Below are 15,224 nucleotides of genomic sequence, written 5' to 3' on the forward strand. Positions count from 1 at the left end.
GGGCGGGGGGGCGTGAAGTACCAGGGGGTCGGGGCAGCTGCTGCTGCTGTTTTTCGTTATAGCGGGTCTGGTAGGAGAGCGAAGTCGTTCGGTTTCTCATTCCTGTGTCAGCCTTCACGGGAAACTGATCGCTTCTGGGAGTGATGCCGAGTGCTTGCGCTTTGTATCAGTCTTACAGTTAGATACCAAAACAGTTGTACCAGGTCCAACCAGATATTCGGCTGTCTTACTGTTTCCTCTGCCAATGGTGTAAAATTGGTGGGTAAAGTGGGGCAAAGTATTTAGTTTTGAGTAAAAAAGTTTCTGAGCATGTAGGATTTGATAACTAACAAGGCAGCACGGAAAAGTGCTGTTACCGGTTTGCATGCATGCTGTTCAAGTTTCAGGGTTAAATGGAGGAGTCTGCCTGTGTGGGACAGATCTTCTGTGAGTTTGAGGCCTGCGCGTGTTTGGAAAGTTGAAACTCTGCAGGAACTGTTATCCACTCGGTCTCTCAAATCTACATTGCTAATGCATCAGGTGGCCTCTCAGACTATTCACTTAAGGATTGCCGATTGCTGTTTTTCAAAAATAATACTTTTCCGCGCTGTAAGCTAATGGAAGAAGAGGCAAGTGAGAGGCAGTTTTAATGTTCACATATTTATTGGTTTGTAACTGCAGTTGAAGTGGTCTCTTGGTTTTGTATTTGATGCTTCAGTGTGCAAAATTCATTTTATAAAAACCCAACACACATTCTGCATTGTAAGATGACTTGATGGAAGATTCCACTTGCACTAAGTACGCTCCATCTCCGCAGAGCTCCCTCGTGCAGCTGGACACGTGCAGTCTGTGCCCCCTCCACACAGCAGCTGATCATGCTGTGCTCTGGAGCAGCAAGAACTCAGCAAGACATTTCCTGGCATTTAAATGCCCCTTGTGTTTGGTAGGGGGTGCCTCTTGCCGGATATCAGAGGTAAGGAAATGCCTGTGGTCCTGTTCTTCCTTTTGCTTTCTGTGATAGAGAGAAAAGGTGGAGTTAACTCGCAGGATTGGGGCGAAGTGATTTTTATACCCAGTGGAAGGAAGTTCTTTGGGTTGCAGAAGTGCTACTTAGATGTGAAGGAAACATTCTGTAGATTTGTAAAGAGCAAGAATTTTAAATTACCTTGTTTGCTATTCTATGTGATATTCTTTTTGCTGGCTGGGGGTTTTTTTGGTAGTATACAATTGAAAACAGGTTGGCGTAGGAGTTGCAATCTTTCAGGCTCTATACTATCACTTTTCTTTGTACAGAGCTGTTTTGCAGCCTGCTAAGCGGGTTGAGATCCATAAACCATATTACATTATAAATATTTATTTGATAATCACATAACTTTTAGAAGGTTTTTTTTCTTATTTATTTTAATGCATCTAAAATGAGGAAGGCTCCTAGATTTTCACTAGACCAAAAAGATCAGGTTGTGAATGAAACACAGTTTCACTTCAGGTATTGTTCTGGTATTAATTTGGATGGAGAGTTTGTTCATGTCTTCCCCCTATTTCCATCCTAAGATGAGGGTGTGGGAAGAAAAGAAAGAAATAAAAGGGGAAAAGCAAACCTGAATTTTTTTACTGCTAAGTTGTATAAGGATAAAGAGCAGCAAACATTCTGTTACGAGATGGATATATTATTTCTTCAAGTTGGAGGAAAAAATACTTGACACTTGACATTTAGCATGTGAAGTGTTCAAGATCTTGTACAACTATTAATGACATACTGTGAATCACATCCTAAGGTAAGTGGTGGAGTACTTGATCAGTTGTTTAAAAACCACTTGTGTGTGTCTTGAATTATGGTGGTAGGATAAAAAAATGTTTTGTAAGCTGGTTAGTAGATTAGGAGTTGAGCCACTCTTAGAGTTCACTTGAGTATAGTACAACTCATTTGGTTTAATGAGGTGTAAAAGTCAGGAAGCACTATGTGTTCTGTTCAGCTTGCTGCAATATGTAACTGCACTTAGTGGTTCTTAAGACAAATATGTTTACTTTCAGGACTTTCTGTAGTTTTGCATGGAGGCGTTCCAACAGAAAGACTCTTCTAAGCGTATGGAGCTAATCTTTGATTTTACAGTATCAGTTATATATTTTCCACAATGCAGCACTTAAATGAATAATTCTTGAAAAGCACATCTTCCTTGATGGTTTAAAACCTAAGACATACAATAAACTGAACAAGCATTACTCTGTGAGATTGCTTATCTTACCTTCATAAATAGCACTAAGACCTTTGAATATGGTTAAAATGCTGCTGCTAATCTCGCTTACTACAAATGTTTATGAAACAACTCCGTTAGCAAAGTCACTAAGTAAAACTGAATGCAAGTTTTACAGGAATATTTCTGCAGTTGAAGTTATTGTTTGTTTGCTTCACAAAAATACTTACCTAATTTTTCGGTCTCACGGTAGGCATTTTGCTGTGTTTGATCAGTTTTGTGTAGAGCATGGTAGCTATTGTATTAAAAAACCCTTGAAAAATCATGTATTGTTTTGCAAGTGTTCTTTTTCTCCTTTTGTTTGCAAGATTGTACTATATATGGTGGCATTTAGAAGGAAAGGATTAAGTCACTGTATACTATATGGCAATGAAAGCTTTGGTGCTATTTGCTTTAAATAAGCACTGAAGAATTTAGAGTTTTCAGGAAGAGCAAGTGACAAGCTTCTGAGGCAACTCAGCAGAGTGTCCGAGACTTTTGATGCATAACAAGGCAGCGCTGTGTGTTCTTTTTCCAGCACAGCATTACTAAGTTGGTATGTGACAGGAGCCTTGTTATTGCAGGCTGGCTCAGTGTATGTTTTTGTGTATGGCTTTTTTGTGCTGGGGAGCCAAGGCCTCAAACCTGGGTCTTGCCCACGTTGTGAACCAGCGGCCTCTGTACAGAAGAACTTTTCCCCTGAGGTGTGAGATGTTGTGCTCCTAGGCCAGCGGACCCGGCGAAGGAGGGGCCGAGTTGGAATTGCCTGTATTCAGACTTCAGCTTGAAACCTTCCACAAAGAAACGTAAGTTAAATCACTTGAGATCTGATAGTTCTTCAGTGTCCTTCCTAAAATTCCTCTCAAGGCTGGTGAGAGTTGAACCTAGCTGGGGAAAAAATCAAGAGGCATGTCAGCCAGGAGAGCCACAGGCTCTCCCAGGCACATGAGGGCAGACAGTGAAGCAGTAATGGTGCTGGTACAGTTTTGCATGCGTGTCTGGAAGAAACAAATCCAGTCAGTGTTCTGCTAACTGCTGCGGACATAAGTAGGATCTTATTTAACTCTTCAGCTATGATTCTGGTGTAATTAAGTTTTGTTCCTGTAACAAGATTGCAGCCTAATGTTAGTGTGATATTAATGCTACTTTTCCTTGACTAGAGTAGTGATAATCATATTCAACTTTCTGCATTTTTACCTCAATATACTGACTCAAAGTCTGCGCGCTAGGAAAGTTAGGGACTTAATGGTTGACAAGCAGTAATTCAGTAGAGGTAAGCATGATAGAATTGTGGATAATCATTTTGAGAGAGATTAATTTTCCACATTTAAATGTACATTTAGGAAAAATACTGTGCTAAGGGTATATTCAGCCTCTCATAGGCATCTCATTTTTTAAAATGCCCTAACCAAATTGTATAAATGTTCATGGCTTATAAAGTAACATTTTTCTTTTAAAAAGATAAATACTTGTACACATGCACATGAAGTTCATATTCAGTTGTATTCATGCTGTTAATTGAAAGGCTGGGGAAGAAAAAAGGGAAAAGGGACACATGATACGTACTGCTGCTGAGCTGACTAAATATAAAGTCACAGTAGCAGGAGAGTAATCAAGTAGCTAGCTACAGACATTGCTGATGTCAGGCGAAAAGTATATTTTGCCCTCTGACGCTTAAGTCTGTGCTTGCTCTGTTACTCATGAGTGTTATTCATCATTAAATAATGTTATCCATTATTTGGTTTCAGCAATAAAACCAGTAATGTAGAAGGCAAAGTAGTTACCAGTGCTGTTTTCTTTCAAAAGACAAGTACAGGTATCTCGGTGACTTGGTCTCTTCTGCTACACTAGTCAGTCGTCCGTTGCAGACTGGTGGTGTTGGAAATGTTATGTAGCATTCTTAAGCTTCAAAAATGAACAGGAGCAGTTTGGCACAGAGACCTGTATTGTATTCCAGGTGCTAAGATTATTAGGGAGAGTGCTTTTTACCCTTTAAATTACAAAAGTGGCACTAAATGAGTAGTCTGAACGAGAAGGCAGCTTCTGAGTTTAAAGAAATTGCCTTGTCATCAAAACTGAACTTAACGTTGCTCTTGAGACAAAATTGGCTACTAGCTGTGTGGAATGGTTTAAGTTTGTGTTTTCTGTAGGTGCTTGTTCCTTTTGTTGATTTCTTTGTCTTTTCCAGCTGGTTAAATGTCTTGTCTTTGACAGCATTTAAAAACAGGAGCAAGTCCTATCAGGTGCGTCTTAAGGTTAACATAGACTTTCTCCCAGGTCCAGCCCATTCAGTAGTAACCTTTGACGAGTATGCTTACTCAGTGTTGTAAGGTCACTTTTATTGCACGTAACATAAGGGTTGATTTTTATTCCTGCAACGCCAGATGAAGAAGCACTAGGCTGGTGTTAGGCTGCTTGACTTGCGACGAATGAACAGAATTCTCGTAGGTTAGAGAGAGTTCCTGCCTTTGCCCTCAGAAGTTGCTCTGGTTAGAAGGCAAATCAGTAAGTTGAGTGTAATTTTGGTGAGTCTAAATTCACTGCTTTTAGAAATCTTGTGGTGATTACAGTGTTATAAAAAACACTGTGATTAACAATTTTCTTCAGTATTTCATCTGTATTTCTGAGTAAGGAAAGCTGGAAGTCCAGATAAGCAACTCAAGTTTGTTTGTTTTACTGGAGTAAGATAAAAATATGTAGTACAAAAAAGGTCAATTAACTGATCATTAATTACAAATTAAATGTCATAATTTCTTTTGTTAATAGCTATGTGAGTAAAGTAGTTGTTACAGTTGTTTTGAGACTGTAAAAGACTTTCAGAAATAGTAAGATAACATAGAAATGAGCTAGTACCTTTTTATATGGACAAGAAAGAGTATAGTAAATGCAGAGATTCTAGTAGTGGTTTATGGACGTTTTGGCAACTAAATCAAGGTATTTTAAATCAAGGTATTAAAGCTTATATACACATTGACTGTATATGGAGTTTTGAGAAGTTAAAACAATGCAGTAAGTACATGTTTTTAATACACAATCAACTCCAGAGAGACTGTCTTCAGAAGTATCACTCCCTTAGTTCTTTTAGAAGGGCAACTTTGATTTGTGCGCTCATTTTTCTTCTAAACTATTTCTTTTGCACTGCTGGGAAGTCTCGTTGGACAAATTGAATCTTTTCTGATATAGAATAGAATAATGTGTGGTCCTATTAGATGTAATCTGGAAGAAAAAGTTGCATCCAGTAATTATGATAAGAGCTACTTCTAACAATAGATACAGTACCTCTTTAAAAAGAGAAGTGAGAAGGAAAGAGCTTGTGTTTGTGGAAGAGCTGTGCCCCTGAAAACGGTGTAAAACTTTGTGTTGAATATTCCTGATGCGTTTGAGTACTTGTTTACTATATACAGAAGATAAATAATAGATTAAGTAGACTCATTCCTTGCTTTCATTTTGAAAACCTTGACTGATGTATGTGGCACTAGTGTATTGTACTATCTTGTCTTTTCTGAGATTTGGTTGGCATGATTGAAGCATTCTAATTAATTAGACTGGTTTTTTGAGTACAGAAGAGCTGTGAAATTGTAGCTGTTTCTTAGATGGTAGCTGTACATAAGCCACCAAATATAAATTATGCACAAACCCATTCTGTACTGCTGTGGGTCTTAAATATTGGATAGGCTTTTTATTACTTTTACATCACTGGTAGCTTTTCAAAGTTTTTTCATGTATTCCACATAACATTCTGTGGTTAATTTTTTATAGTTGTTGTTCTAAGTTGTTCTGGTGACTTGTCACTTCCATGTGACTAAAATGTTGCTGAGATGTATTGCCTTCCTTCAAACAATATTCTTGAGTCAAGAAAACAATTATTGAGAAATCTGTATGAAGAGAATACATCTTTTCTGGTTTTGGTGTGTTATTGTGTTATCTATTACCCCATCACTTTTGAAGATGTTTTGGAATTAAAGCTAATGCTTAATTTCTAGTAATGTTACTTTGAAAGCTGAATATTTTAAAGGATTCGCAATATAATAACATCTGTCTTAATTACTGAGATCAAACAAGACAGAAATATGATGGCTGCACCATCAACATACAACTAAGATACCTAAGGTCAATATTATTGTAGCTACCTAGTGTTGGGTTTACTTGGGAGGGTTAGGGGGGAAATGTCATGCCACCAAAGCTTCAGTATATATTTTAAAACAGTGGAATATATTGGACCTGTAATGTATTATTTTAGCTTTAATTCAGTTTTACATGGTTGCTGGCTATACTTTCTTGCTTAGTTTATGAATTGCAAACAGTGGAAAAGACTAATGATTAAGCTGGTATTTAAACAGAGTAATCTCTGTTTTTCATCACCTAGTGTAATTAGCAAACTTGGATTTATTTTTTTAACAAAAGAATAGAAGTAGACTGGGTACATCTAGGAAACATTCTGCTTCTTGGTAGCTTTAAATTTCTATTTAGGAACAAGTGAGATAATTTAGTTTTGGTTGGACAAAAAATGTTTTTAAAAGCATTTTTATATTACCTAATAAATTACATGTCTGGTTTTTAGCTGGCTCTTATATAAAAAGCCTTTGGCTAATTAAGCATCTAAAATCACACAAAATACACTGGGATTTCAGTATTCTTCGTTAAACATTCAGGTCTTGTCTCTTTCTCCAATATGTAACAGGTCGATTTTATTGGCGGGTAGAGAAGGATGATGGCAGGCAATAACCAGCTTTGCATTCGACGTTGGACTACCAAGAATGTGGCCAAGTGGCTGAAGGAAGAAGGCTTCTGTGAATATGTGGATGTTTTGTGCAATAGACACAGGCTGGATGGAATTACGCTGCTGACACTTACTGAGTATGATTTACGATCCCCTCCTTTGGAAATCAAAGTCCTAGGGGATATCAAAAGGCTGATGTTGTCTATACGCAAACTACAGAAGCAACATATTGATGTCCTGGAAGAGCTGGGTTACAATAGTGACAGCCATGTTGGCACAGCGTGCCCAAGTGTTGGTTCACTGCAGGGTACAGATTGGTTTTGTAATGGTGAAGTACCTCGGGACTATGATGGACCAATTACTGACTTGAATGGTGATCAGTATCAATATGCAAATGGAAAAAACAAACACTCTACCCGAAGACTGGACCCAGAGTATTGGAAGACGGTTTTAAGTTGCGTGTATGTCTTCATAGTGTTTGGCTTTACATCATTCGTTATGGTTATAGTACATGAGCGAGTACCTGACATGCAAACATATCCACCTCTACCAGACATATTTCTAGATAGGTAAGAAATTTTCTTTTAAAACGAAACACTAACTTGATGGTTAAAGTATAGGCTGTCTTTTCTTCATTCTCAAAGATTCATACGCTCTTGAAGATGCCTCTGCAAAATAGTAATTAGAGTGTAGTAAACCCTTCTGCTAAGATTGAAACGCGCATCAGTTAGATGCAGAGATTTAGTCTTCCCAGGGGAAAATAAATTGAGCTGTTGTTCTACCCAGTTTGTATTTAATTCTACATTTTTACCTAATCGCAACACAGGTATTAATTTGTCCATCCTTTCATTCTAGTAAAAACGGTGATGGTTAGCTGGCATAGATGAGCAGCCATATGCTTTTTCTGAAATCCAGATGCTGCAATGAAGCTGAACATATCTTGATATAGAAAAAATTTTGATGAAGGAATAGTTTGGTCTGCCAGTGAGCAAGGGAATTGAAAGTGAATAGCATTGATAATGTATTTATGCTGTCTCCCTACTGTCAATTTGTTGAAGGTGGTTTAGGGAAACTCCGAAGTAGACTGAATAGACCAGTATCTTTTTTAACCATAGAGTATCTGTGTACTAAAACACTGTCGTGACTTACACAGTACCTGCTCATTTTTAAAATAAAATACTTCAGGCAGAAGAGAGACACAATAGCAAAGGTGAAATTCTAGTCATTGACTGCAGATTTAATGGAGGATAAATGCTCCCTTTGAGCAAATGTACTTGCACCGTAGAGAACTTACTGCCTAGAGAGTTTTAAAAGACAAGATGAACTCTTCAAGATTTCAGTCTTTGTGGTCTCCTTATTCCTGCCAGTAATTTCCATTTTCATTAATGGTTTTTGTGAAGTCAGTAGGGGTCTCATCTTTTGAGTAAGTGTGCAGGATCCCCCATAAATTTAGATAAAACTCAGCAAGGATGGACCACATCCAGCAGAGTGGAAGAGAGGAGAGAGACCGGGAGCTGTGGCATTAGTGGGCTTTGTTCGCAGGGCACGTCCTCGGTATTCAGTGGGCAGGAGGATGGGGGAGGTCAGAAAGCAGCAGCTCACAAAACAATGCGAGGGGATTACTACACAGCTAGCATTTGAGCAGCTAACTTTGCTACCCCTTTGTATCAAGGGGAACACAAAACTATGAGGAGCAGCCTCTCTTGAAATCTGTCAATCTGTATTTTGGTGAAATTGCAGAGTGGAAATTCTTACTGGTGCCATATGTGTGCAAGAAAGTCTTAAATTTTTTGACAAGCAAGGCTGAAAGGTTTGCATATAGTGATTATCATTGAAATCTAACTTTGAAAACAATTTTTATTTTTCTTAATGCTTTTCTGTGCAGTTCTGCTTCATTGCAAGTATTTAGGATTTTAGGCTTTGCAGCATTTCATTAATTGTGTTGACATGGCATTCTTACAAGAATAAGCAGCATAATTGACATGATGCAAGTTTGCGTCAGAATGAAAAGGGTTGTTGGGAAACAATGCTAGAGGAACACATCCTGTTAGTAAATCACACGTGTAAATTAAGAGAGCATACTAGAGATTTTCTTTGACTTAGTGAATTCTGTGTAAATGTCTGCTGAAAATACATTATTAGAAAGGAGATAATGTAATTAAAAATTAATTCAAATTCCATTTAATTCAATCTAACAAAATAATTTTTGGTTGTAGTTTAAACTGTGGTCAGGTTACTGCAAGTTAGTTTTGTAGTTAGAACTTTATATGCCTTTATTCTAAATACTGAGGCTAGAAAGAAAAATTAAGCCTTTGTATTGTAAGTTAACTTTCTTCCTTCATCCTTTTTTTTTTTTTTAGCGTCCCTAGGATACCATGGGCTTTTGCTATGACTGAAGTATGTGGCGTAATTCTTTGCTACATTTGGCTGTTGGTTCTTCTGCTTCACAAACACAGGTACAGTATATAAAATTCAAATTAACTGGTGCTTTGATTCAGAGAAAGGACTGTAACAAGAATTTATGATTATTATTTAAGGCTTACCATTTAATAAGAAACTTGTGAGCTTCTAATATGTCCCTGTTAAAATGGATTAGAGAGGATTTAATCAAGAATGGTGACTTGTGAATCTTACAAAGGAGTAATCTGAATTTACTTTTCTGCTAGATTGATGTGTAATTTCCTTCAGAACATATGTATTTTGGAGAGTTGTCAGTATATACTCTCATACTGTAAGAACTTTGTGTATAAATAAAAAAATTCCTACGAGAGTGAAATTCCACGGCATGACTGAGCCAGGCTAGCAGCTTGCTGTCACTGAAGGGTAGAAAACCCTTTTGTGTGCGAGAGTATTTTAAGTTAAATTTTTGCGAGTTTTTTTTATTTTTATCAGTTTGCCAACAGCAGGCATGAGTGCCAAAGCTAGTACAAGTGTAGTTGCAGAGGAGTGGGGCTGTACCTTTTGGTGACAGTAAGCTTGCTACAGTGTCTTGCCCTGTCATGTGGAATCATACCTTTACAGTACTACTTTAAAAAAAAAAAAAAAAATTACGGTGAAACTTGCAGCAATAATGAAGGGACTTCATGGGATTAAGTTGGGGGGGGGGAAATGTTTTTTATCATAACTTTCCTGATTTAAAAATACAATATATTGGGATTCTTGCAATCAGTTCCTGTGTGCTTTTCCCAGATCTATACTTCTGCGAAGGCTGTGCAGCCTCATGGGGACAGTATTCTTACTACGTTGCGTTACAATGTTTGTTACCTCACTCTCTGTGCCAGGCCAGCACTTGCAGTGTACTGGAAAGGTAAAAACTTGAAATGCTTTAAATTCTTTCTCTTGTTTCCTTTTTTTTGTAAATTTTCTTTAAGGTACGATTAAGATTGTTGCAACCATAATGTTAGATGTGTATTTGTAAGAACAGCATAAGAACTAGGGGTCTTAGAAGCACTTGCCACTTTGCAGACCAGACAGTTACTTGGGGAAGGATGTTCAGAATATTTCACAATGTAAGCCGGCGAGAATACATCAGAGAAGTGTGCGCTTAAGATAATGACTTCATGAAGAAAGGCTGAAAGTGGAGTAATCACTTCTTTGTCTTGTTGGATGCATGGTTTTGAAAAAAAACCCAAACTATTATTATTTCCTCTCTTCTAATAAGGGATATTCTGTAGAACATGGGATTTCATGGTTTTATCCTAACTTCTAGTTAGAAGAGGTGTGAGCTGAATATGTTGGAAGCTTGACAATGACACATTGGGAGATTGAATACATTCAAAAAAAGGTGGCAGTCTCTGTATGTAAATCACTTGCAACAAAATATTTGCTCTAAATTCCAGTATTCATCAGAGGTATGATGAATACAATTAATAATTGTAGTTACTAATGTGACTCACTGCCACAATAAAATCCAAAGGTGTGCTAACTTTTTAATAAAAGACCCAACGTGATAAATGGTGTTAAACATATATAGTGCTTTACAGCTAACTTTAAGGACAATACTGTTCGGGTGGTGGGGTTGGAACTTACTAAAGGTTAATGTCACTGTCTTTTAGTTGTATGGCAATGTTTGGGCAAAACTCCAGCGGGCATTTGCAATATGGAGTGGCTTTGGAATGACTCTGACTGGAGTACATACATGTGGAGATTATATGTTCAGTGGCCACACTGTCGTCCTGACCATGCTCAACTTCTTTGTCACAGAATGTAAGTACAGAATGTCAATACTTAAATGTCCTTAAGTGTTAAGAATATGTACTGCTTGCTGTCAAGCAAGGGTGTGAGAGTGTAAATACTTAAATGTCCTTAAGAATATCTGCTGCTTGACCTCCTCAGGAAGTTCAGAGAGTAACATTAAAGTAAACAAATATAAATTCAGATTGCTGTGCTCTCTCTCAGATTTGTGACAGTTCACTTGCAGACAGGAAAGAAGCAGCACCACCTAGATTAATGGAAGGATGAATAGGGCACATTTGAAAGAACATGTGAGCCAAGAAAATTAGAAAGGCTTCTAGCTTGCTACTGGGAGAATACTAGGGAAGATATTTATGATTGTCTGTTCCTGTACACTTCCCTAGGCATCTGCCAGTGACCCCTATCAGGCAAAATAGGTGGGTGTATCTTTAGTATAATCCATAAAGCCGAAATACCAAACCTCATAATGAGTGAGAATATATGAAACAATAGTGCTTTTCTGTAAATAAAAGTGCGATTTGACACATTATATGGCAAGCTAAGATAATTAGTTTGAGTTCACCTACGATGGAATGACTGCAATAACAGAATAATGTATGCTTTATGACATTTTTCCCCTTATTACATTGAAAAGGTATAATTTTTCATCGAAAGAAGTTGGTTGAACAAAGAATTCTGCTTTACATGGTCCTAAACTATTTTAGGATGCTCCATTAATCCAGAAATGCATAATAGCTGTATTTGTAAATGAAGTCATGAAGTGATAGACACGTATGACTTGTGGTTGTTTTCATTGGATTTATTGGACCTGTAGATGTAAACAAAATTTCCAGGTGAAGTCAGTAACTTCATCACATTTTTGGATGAAAAATCTGTATAAAAACCTACAATGTCTAGGCCTGGATTTTGTAATGACCCAGATTTTTGAGACATTCAAGGTTAGTAATTTTCTGTTTTCTCCTAGATACGCCAAGGAGCTGGAACTTCTTGCATACCTTATCCTGGGTCCTGAATCTCTTTGGAATCTTCTTCATTTTGGCTGCACATGAGCATTATTCTATAGATGTCTTCATTGCCTTTTACATCACTACAAGACTCTTTTTGTATTACCATACATTGGCTAATACTAGAGCATATCAACAGAGTAGGAGAGCAAGGATCTGGTTTCCAATGTTTTCTTTTTTTGAATGCAATGTTAATGGTACTGTTCCCAATGAGTATTGCTGGCCCTTTTCAAAACCTACTATACTGAAAAGATTGATTGGCTGAAGAGTGTGTGGGTCAATTCAGATTTTTATGAAGCATTATGACTAAGATCCTACAAGGCTAGCTGGGGGGGATGCAAAGTAACATTTTTCACTCTGTCATCTCCTCCTCCTTGTCTTGTTTCTTAGATTCTTAGCCATAAAATGGAGTTCCCATACTTCACAGGGATGTGTTTTGTTTTCTTGTTGCTAACGTAGAAAACAATGCAGGGACCGGTAAAGGCTATCAGTGTGCCATGAATATAAACCAGAATACTGTTACCCTTGGTGAGGTTCTGTGTGAGTGTTTAAGTAACTTCAACCTCAAATATGTGCTTGTCCTGAATATAATATACCCTTTACAGGTCCAAATAATCTCCATTACCTGACATGCGAGCCTTTACATATACTGACTAAAAAATTAGAACTTTATGAAGATTTTCTTTTAAAACAGTCATAAATGTAATTTTCACAACAAACTCTGTGTATACTTAAAGATTGAGGAGTACTGTGTCACAGTGAGGAAGGGAGTATAGTTCCTTGCTAAAAGGATTAAATAACTGTTAAATAACAAGTCTTAAAGTATAATTGACAATATAGATGGTCTGCATACAGGTTGCCAAAAATGAAAGTTTGCCTTGTGGCTATGCAGTGATGATGTTGTTTTTAATGAGAGCTTATTTAGTCTAGTCTATCAGTTGTCTATATGGTTGTTTTAGCACTTGGAAATTTTCCCTTTTGTGTTTAAATAAATGAGTTAAAGTAAATGCTACATCCACAGAAAGTAAAGTTAATTTAGCTTTAGTGGGTTTAAAGCCACAAAATATTTTTTGTGTGGTTTTAATAGCTTTATACCCAAACCTGTGCATGCTTTTTAGGAGCAGCTTTTTAACATGGGAAAAACAGAACAGTTATCTTCATATATCTTACTGTCCCATAAATGGATGGGGAAAATGCATGCAGTAACTCTTTCAGGAAAAGTAATAATAGTGAGTGTTGGAAATAGTGCTCATATTGATGTATCTTTTAGCACTCTGGTGTCAACAATATGGTGAATATCTCTGGATATATATACACAGTTTATTTGTTTATATATATATAAATACACACAGTATATGTTCTTCTAACAAGTATGAAAAGAGGCTAGTTCTTAAATTAAGTTGCTCATTTACTATGCTGAAAGGTAACAGTACTATAAGCAGTTCAGTTTTGGTTGTTTTAAAAAAGAAACCACAACAAAACACCCCCAAAAACCCCAAACTAACACTCGGAGTCCATAATGTGTAAGCAAGGGTCACAGAGTTGGTGATCTCTTATGTGGTGGTTTGTAAGGGGACAGTGCTAACGTTGGCTGTAGAGACTTGAAATCAGATTTATGCTAAATGAAAACTGATAGGTAAAACGTGCAAATCATAAAAATGGTATAGACTTTTTAATTTGGTTATTGCAATTTCAGAATAGGTGGTATGTGCAAAAGGTAGTGTAAGTCAGCCTTGGAAAGTTACATGAACATTTCCAGCTTGGTACAAGCTGACTTAATGGCCACAACATACTTATGTTTGCATGGAAAAGAATCCCTTTGGAATTTAGCAAGACAGTTTTGTATTTGGAGGCTTGTAACCTTCTGTGTGCTACTCCTTTCTGTATTGTGTTCCTTTTATATACCTGGATTGTACTAACTTGACTATCTTCTGCTCTTCGTAGCATATTACTTTTGTAACTTAATTTAGCTCCTATTCCATAGAGGAATTGTGCGTCTTGGAGTATCTCTGCCAACTGTATTGAGCACACATACATTGTACTATTCTGCAGACTTTCATATTTGTAACATTCCAGTTTTTTTAGCAAAATTGCAGGTATAATGCTATATTGTTCAATCTGCCATAGCCTAATGGCGCTTGCCATCCAAATTGAAGGAATATGCTTACACTTAAGAAAAAAAGGAGAAAATATCCTGAAAGATTTAAAACCCCTTCATTTGCTGTTCTTAACAGCAAATGCCTTCTGGTTTCAGAAGGGCAATTTGAACATTCCTCTCGAGACTTTATAATCAAAGAGCTCTGCGTGTTAATTTATATTTGCCTTTGCAATACACATACAGTTATGAATGCTATTTTTTAAACTCTAGGAAACATCTGATTTCAGAATGTGTGGGATTATAGTCTGAGTTATAGCATGTGAAGAGGTATGCACTTAAACTGCAAAGCTGTTGATTCTGAAAAGAACCATGTCAGTGCTAACTGGCATAGCTATGTCTAAACTGAAAAATTACTTTGCAACTTAGAAATGCAGGAGAATTTTCAAGTACAGCCCAGTGTAAAAATGTTTACATAAAGTAAAGCTATCATTTCAATAGTTTTTTTTTTTAATGAAGTTCATATACTTTGAAACATAAGGCTTCTCTCTTTGTTCTAATTTAATTTTTCAAATTCTGTAAGTAAATTCATGTTTTAAATCAGCATTGCCTATCAGTGTTTTTTAAAGGAAACTTGTTCTTTTGTGCTGTTTCCCTTGATGCTAAATATCTGAGTCCAAGATAAGTAATATACAGAGGTTAGTTTCATGAGCATTGAAGTGGGTTAAAACATTGTCAGAATAATTATCTTCTATTTTGGAAGTTAATTTTGTTTGCCTATAAACACGCAACAGGAAGGCTTGAAATTGATAGAAGACAGAAAAATCTGATTTCACATGCAAAAGAGCACAGGTCAGTCTGTAAAGTAGGTAATGTAAGCTTTGTTGTTAATTAGATGGAAAAAAGTTGCAAGTAACTGACAGGCTTAAAATTCTGTACCTCCTTTTTAAAGAGTTAGTGTTTTAAAAGCATTTTGCTGCTTCTCTGCTGCTGACAAGCAC

At 36.9% G+C, this 15,224-nt stretch overlaps 1 protein-coding gene across 1 annotated transcript; it reads left to right on the plus strand.

Moving 5' to 3' along the window:
- The first annotated feature begins 6,918 nt into the window (after nt 1-6,918).
- SAMD8 (sterile alpha motif domain containing 8) lies at nt 6,919-12,393 on the plus strand. Its single transcript, XM_009582446.1, has 5 exons — nt 6,919-7,499; nt 9,291-9,386; nt 10,120-10,237; nt 10,986-11,136; nt 12,089-12,393. The coding sequence occupies exons 1-5, from the start codon at nt 6,919-6,921 to the stop codon at nt 12,391-12,393; spliced, it is 1,251 nt and encodes a 416-aa protein (XP_009580741.1).
- The last annotated feature ends 2,831 nt before the right edge of the window (nt 12,394-15,224 follow it).

This window comes from Fulmarus glacialis, unplaced genomic scaffold (assembly GCF_000690835.1).
Source record: "Fulmarus glacialis isolate BGI_N327 unplaced genomic scaffold, ASM69083v1 scaffold18767, whole genome shotgun sequence".
Classification (NCBI taxonomy): Eukaryota; Metazoa; Chordata; class Aves; order Procellariiformes; family Procellariidae; genus Fulmarus; species Fulmarus glacialis.